At 35.6% G+C, this 7,366-nt stretch overlaps 1 protein-coding gene across 1 annotated transcript; it reads left to right on the top strand.

The window, feature by feature from the left end:
• The first annotated feature begins 5,438 nt into the window (after positions 1–5,438).
• On the top strand, positions 5,439–7,073 carry LOC145051006 (F-box protein At5g49610-like). The gene has a single exon (XM_078999168.1). The coding sequence runs from the start codon at positions 5,549–5,551 to the stop codon at positions 6,917–6,919; it is 1,371 nt and encodes a 456-aa protein (XP_078855294.1). The 5' UTR covers positions 5,439–5,548; the 3' UTR covers positions 6,920–7,073.
• The last annotated feature ends 293 nt before the right edge of the window (positions 7,074–7,366 follow it).

Here is a 7,366-nt window from a genome sequence, read left to right as displayed (position 1 = left end):
CAACAACAACCATCATTCGAGCATTGGTATGCCAACTTTTGAGTTGTTGTATGGGAGGAGGTGTCGCACCCCCATCTGCTGGGGAGAGGTGGGGCAACGGGTAATGGGTAGCATAAAGATTGTACTCCAGACGACCGAGCAGATACAGCAGGTCAGGCAGAGATTGTTGATCGCGCAGAGTCGCCAGAAGAGTTATGCGGACAGGCGTCGGTCCGAGCTCGAGTTTCAGGTTGGTGACCTTGTGCTCCTAAAGGTATCTCCTTGGAAAGGAGTGATACGATTCAGGAAGAGGGGCAAGTTGGGACCCCGATATATTGGACCTTTCAGGGTAATTGCTAGAGTAGGTAGGGTAGCCTACCGTTTGGATCTACCTGCTGAGTTAGGACAGATCCACAACACCTTTCATGTCTCTCAGTTGAGGAAATGCGTTGCCGACGAGTCGGCAGTGGTGCCATTAGATGATATTCAGGTGGATGCAGGCATGAACTATGTGGAGAGGCCAGTGGCAATCAGGGATCGAAAGGTTAAGGTTCTGAGGAACAAGGAAGTACCCTTGGTATAAGTGCAGTGGCAACATCGGAAGGGGTCCGAGCTGACATGGGAGTCCGAGGCTGAGATACGGGATCAGTATCCGGAGTTGTTTTCGGTATGAGACTTCGGGGACGAAGTCTGGTTCTAGTGGGGGAGAATTGTAGCAGCCCAAAATTCAGGTACCCTTCTATTTAGCCCTTCATCTTTGTTATGTTGCTATTTAGGGTTTGCATGTTAGGCGAGTACGCTGGGCGTACAAGGAGTACGCTGCGCGTACTCGCGCGCTTCATTTGGACGCGTTCACCCTCAGGTACGCTGGGCGTACCCAAGGTTACGCGGGGCGTAACTGGTCCAGACCTAAAAACCCTAATTCATTCAGAGGGCTATAAAAGGAATGTGTGGCTCGACTTCTCAGCCACCATCCCTAAAAAAGAAACCCTAAAGAGAGTGTGCATCCGTTCTTAGGCCATTTGTGAATACTCTAAGCTTGGTGGTGCAATTTCAAGGTAGCAAAGGAGAAGAGGAGCTCATTGGGAAGGCTAGAAGTGGTATTCAAGTGTGGATCTAAGCTTTGCAAAGGTTGAAGCTTCATTATAAGGTAAAAAGTTCGGATCTTGTTCTATAGTTCTTGTGTTATGCTTCAAGTACCATTTTCTAGGGTTTTAGTCCCAAAGGTGGAGACTTTTTGAGCAAATGGTCTCCATAAGCTGAGATCCTTCATATTTCTGGTCTATTTGAGTTGTAGACTCATAAAAATGTAATCTTGGTCGTGAATATTGTACCATGCATGAGATATAGGTCCTTGAGTTGGAATAGAATGATGTTAAGAAGTGTTGGAGCCTTTACAGCCATGCCAAGGCTTAAAGGTCTCGACTTTATGGGTATAGACGCATAAACAGAGCCGGATCTAGAAGTTGGAGTAATGGCTTAACCGATTAAGACCAGAAATGATGTATGCTAAAGTCTGATGGTTACGCTGGGCGTAACTCACAGTACGCGCAGCGTACTGGGTGGAGACCCCGATCCATGGGTTGGCGATGTACGCCCCGCGTACATCAAGTAGTACGCCCCGCGTACTCATAGGGTTGACTTTTAGGGTTTTGGTCAACATGAAGACTTTGGGTCAAGGAAGGGTAAAATGGTCTTTTACCCTCTGAGGAATGATGATAAGGGGTAAAGTTTTAGTTGTGGAAGTCTTTGATTATTAAATGATAATTTTTTATGATTAGGCGAGGTAGAGTCGTCGTTGGGATTTGGAGATATCGAGTACGCGAGATCTTAGACTTTCCACAAGGTGAGTTTTCTCACTATACTGTACCCGACAGGGTTTTATCGTGTGACCGGAAGGTCGGATATGTTATGAGTTATATGCATTGTATGTGATAAGTTAATCGTTTATATGTGCCATATATGATATGCTTAAAATGGGCCGGAAGGCTTTATGTTATGGGCTGGAAGGCATATATGTTATGGGCCGGAAGGCGTATACGTTATGGGCCGAAAGGCGTTGTGATGTGGACCGTAAGGTTGACGTAGGTAGGACCGAAAGGTTTACCTAGTCGGGACGGAAGTCCCCTGAGACACATGGACCGGAAGGTTAGGGCCTGGAAAGGCGTATGTGCGTAAGTTGTATTTTGGGGGAACTCACTAAGCAATTATGCTTACAGTTGTTGTGTTATGTGTTTCAGGTACTAGCGAGAACCGTGGGAAGGCGCCGGCGTGATTGTACACACTGACGGAGAAACTGTTTTTATGATCATGGGATGTATTTCGTTATCTTACCCCTACTTGCTTCTATGTTCTTAATTTTGGAGTCGACCAAGACCAACCCTACCAGAAGAGTCGGTATTGGATTTGATTTTGGGTGTTGAAGGCTTAATTTGGGGTTTTTCAACACGTCTTAAACATAAGCAGATGGAAACCTGTCTTTGGACAAAAGAGGTAAACTTTGAACATTTGTTTGATTAATCTTATAGTTTTTATGATTTATACAATTTCATTATGTTCTATGTTCTCAGCTCCGTTGGGAAATCACCCCGGTTAGTTCATTTGGATGATAATTAAAAAAAATATATGTTTTCATATGCTTTTATTTGAGCTAATAACATAGTTAAGTAAATATCATGACTAATAACGAAATTCGATTCTGTTTACATCTTCCACCGTATTGTAATCTGAAAATTAGCTTCTTTTTATTATGCGTTAATTGGATTTCTTGTATCAAAACACCCTTATCTTTTGGATTGGACTAGAGCACCAGCAACTATTGGTTAAAATGATGATTTGTTCTTTGTAATATTGAAGGGTAATCTTGACATTTAAATGGTTGGTTATGACTGGTAAATTTTGTTATCAGTTAGTAGTTATATAAGTCACTTATATGGTGGTTAAACTTAAAGGTAATTATAGCGGTTAGAATTAATTGTCATCTTGAAGGGTTGTGATGGTTGGAGGTTGCCTATATATATGTATCATCAGATTTATGTAATTAGTGTCTAAGTTAATAAAAACTTAAAATTGATTTATGTAATCCTTTCAATTTTTATTTTATCTAGGATCATACATTGATATGAAAGAAAATGTTAAAAACTTAAAATTGATTTTAATGACTTGCAAGAGTTTAAAGATTGTAGCTAAAAACATTGTATTATGAAAAGAAATACATGTAACACTTTTTTTTTAAAGTGGGACAAGGGCTATTCTTTCGATCTCCCATCTGTGCAAAATGACAAAAATGCCCTCAGGCCTCATCGTCTTCATTATGACCAAAATGGCCATGACCGAAACTAACCTAAATGGTAAAAATGTTTTCTGTTTATCCCATGGTTTAAGTGGTCCTTTTTTTATATGACTAAACTAATATCATCATACTAATTTCTTTTTATTGCAGAAAATTGGTGCAGACCCGTTAAAATATACCAACAGATCCTAAAAGTCATCGCAGACGACGGATGAATATAAGAGATTTTACTTTATTTGAGTCTTTTATTTTTATTTTTTTGTATTAAAATTGCATTTTATGCTTTTGCTATGTAATTCACATCTAACCCATGCAAAGCATGGACACCTACACTAGTTTATGATTACTCGAGTGATTCATTCTTATTATAAAACTATACTTTGAAATGTAAAAAAAGATTTTCTAATATGTTTCTAAGAACACATATAAGAAAAATTAATTGAAATGTTAATTATAAGAAATGTTACCATAACTAAATCTAATAAACATTAATTATGTATAATATTATTATAATTAAATGTAAAATAAATTAATTATAAATAATATTATTTATAATTAATATTTATCGTATTTAATAACAAATGGCTTTTAGCCCAATGGTATCGGTTTTGCCCTCTCTCTTTGAGGTAGATGGTTCAAGTTCTGTCGTGGACATAAGTGAAATTAAGGGGTCATTTAGGAGTAGATTAGATTTATTGTTACAAAAAATTTCTCATATATAATAATCCTTATAATTAACACTTCAATTAATTTTCTTATATCTTTAATAAACATATTAAAAAATCCAATATTAAAATAAGAAGAAAGATTGGAAGTCCAATATTATATTATAGATATTTTAAAAGGTTATACCACTTAAAAAATCCAATATTAAAATAAGAAGAAAGATTGGAAGTCCAATATTATATTATAGATATTTTAAAAGGTAGTACCACTGGTATTTGAAAGTTTTATTTAAAGTAGTTATTAGTTTATGTTGTTTTAGTGATGGTAATAAACATATTTAAATGTTTGGAATGCTTAATCTCCTTACTTAATTTTGGTGACGATAATAATAATATTTTACACCTCGCTTCCGAGTTCAATTTAAGGAGAGAAAAGGAAGGGAAATATGTGGAAGTGAAAGGAAAATAAGATAAATTGGTGCTTCCGAGTTTCATTAAAGGAATGAAATAGAAGGATCAGTTTTCCTCCTAACTTTCCTTCCGATTTAAGAGGAAAGAAATAATAAAATGTTTAATTTTTCTTCTATTTCTCTCTAACTCGGGAGCACAAAAGGCAAAATTTTTTTCTTTCTTTTCTCACCTTACTTCTTTTTCTTTTCTTTTATTTTCTTTGCTACAACTCGGGAACGGGGTGTTAATGTTTGGTTTGTATATATAATTTCGGTTTTGGTTATTCTTGTGTGATATTGATAATAAAGATAATCTGCTTTATTATAATAATTTTAAAATCTAACCTAATAAATGAAAATTATTTTGCCACATGTTGTCTTCTCTTTCATTTTGTCACATGGTTTTTTCTGGTTTTTTACTTTTTTATTTTCCACTTGTTATTTTTTGGGGTTTCTGATTTTGATACATGAAATTCCCAAAATTTATAGTTATATATGAAATATTCATATTCTATTCATTTAAACTTATCATTATATTAATTTGAAAATAAATTTACATGAATGTTATAAACGTATTGATTTTTTTAATTACTTTATAAAATGTTTAATGTTTATATTGATATTAAATTTTTATTTTTTATAAACCCGTATAGATAATAGTTATATCATTTCCCTACATTTTTCATAATCATATGTTAATTTTTGTAATAAACCCTTAATATTTACATAGTAAATTTGTAACATTTCATCTTCTTATAAGTGTAAAGTACCCAAGCAGTCACTTACCTTATCCATGCTAAAATTTGGAATAATCAATTTATATTTGCCTTTTTTTAAATTTTAAAAAGTTTCATTTTGCCATTATTATTCGACGGATTTGCACTCATTACTCATATCCACTCATTACGTTACCTTGCCTTGAAAACGTTTTCGATATGTCATTAATATTCAAATATTAGATTAAATATAAAACACGCTATATATTTTTATTCATTCATATAAATATTAATTTCTTTAACTATCTCACTCGAAGTTTGTAAAGAATCCCTATTAAACGTCATCTCAACTCAACCATTATGAAATCTATTAAACATACGAAAATTACCTAAGGAAGTAGGGTTTGTGTTTCTTTTACAACACCCACCTCACAACTTCAGTTGTGCATGGAAAACGACGATAACAGCAATTCAAGCGGCATGGAAGACGACGACAACAGTAATTCAATCAATCAATTTGATGGCGATGAAAACCAAATTTTGCAGCAACTTCTGCATACCAATATTTCCAGCAAGAGAAAACAATTATTTTGGTATGATATTCGAAACTTTCCTGATTCGTTGCTTATAGAAATTCTCGCAAGATTACCCGTGAGATCTATTTTTAGTTTCAAAAGTGTATGCAAGCATTGGCAAACCCTAATCTCTCACCCTTCCTTTTGCCGATTCTATTACTCCATTCTCAATTCCAATGCACCATCGTCCTCGCAACCTTTAAGAATCTTGGATAGATACACTTACGTACCGACATTAGACGAATTACTTACTCGTCTCTGTACTGAAGTCCACAGTTTGTCTGAATTCTCTGTTGTTTTTCTTTCTACCCCTGAAGACCAACAACAATATCATCAGTTTAGGATTTTAGCTATAAGTAATGGTTTGATTCTGTGTTGTTGGCGTGCGCCAACACCGTTTGTTTACTACATATGTGATCCACTCACTCGACAATGGATCACTTTACCTAGACGTGGACCCAGGTACCACGATTCCTTCAAGGAAGGGCTTATTACTAAGGTTAATGAAGATCATCTGCTTACTAGTTATATTGTTGTTAGGTTGGAACATCTTACATCGAATTATCTCAATTTAGAGACTTTTTCATCTGAAACGGGCAAATGGATCAGCTACAAGCTACCTTGTCCTATTCCCATCCTATGGCGGCAACTGGCCTGTGCCCCAATCTATTGTTACGGGGCTCTCCATTGGCAAGTTATTAATGATAAGGGGATTCATGTCATGCTTGCGTTTGATCCTTACAAAGATCCAAAATGTGTTCGCCTAATTCCATTCCCAGATGACAGAGATCTCAAAAGCGAGCATAACTACATGGGAACTTGTCAATTATGTGGTGAGAGCCAAGGGACCCTTCGTTATTTCGAGGCGGCTCATGATTCTACCCAACTCTATTTGTTCACCATGTGGGTTATGAAGGATTATGAGAAAGGAGAATGGTGTTGTGAGTTTAAAGTGAGACGTAGCGATCTTCATTCTAACGATCTGGAATTGAGTAATTGGTTGTTGGACGGATGGTTTCTTCCTTTATCGTTTCATCCGGTGAATCCAAATGTTGTGTATTTGAAGTGCATGGAGCCTGAGCGTATTGTGTCGTATAGTATACTAAGTAAAAGGCTGGATTTTGCTTCTAAACCGATAGACTCCGCTCAACTCATTTTATGGTCTACTGCAATCCCGTTCGTATTACCAAAATGGCCGGTGCTTGTTCCAATTACCACTGTTAAAAGCCAAAAAAGAGGGTAAAGTGCAGAAAGTAGCAATGTGTTTTCTATTTCTACCAATATAGGCAATCTACTTTATTGAAAAATATTTAAGTACCATGTATCGAGATTGAGAAAATAAAAGTACTTACATTTTTATTTTATGAAAGTGTCTACAAACATTTAAGTACCTTGTATGGAGATTAAGAATATTCAAGTACCTCGTATGAAGATTAAAAAAATTGAAGTATCTTTTATGGAGATTGAGAACAATGATCGGTTATTAATTTTTTTTTTTTAATCGTGAAGGACGACACCATTAAGCAAAAAGTACACAAGCACACCTAGTTTTAAAATATCGAAGTTTGGTTATATATATATATATATATATATATATATATATATATATATATATATATATATATATATATATATATATATATATAAGGACACCCGGGCGATGCAGCGGGAACGAATAATTTCATACATC

This window comes from Lactuca serriola, chromosome 5, assembly GCF_051521515.1.
Source record: "Lactuca serriola cultivar US96UC23 chromosome 5, Lser_US96UC23_V15, whole genome shotgun sequence".
In the NCBI taxonomy this organism is placed as follows: Eukaryota; Viridiplantae; Streptophyta; class Magnoliopsida; order Asterales; family Asteraceae; genus Lactuca; species Lactuca serriola.
The sequence above is the reverse complement of the archived record's forward strand: the minus strand, read 5'-3'. Positions and strand labels throughout refer to the sequence as shown.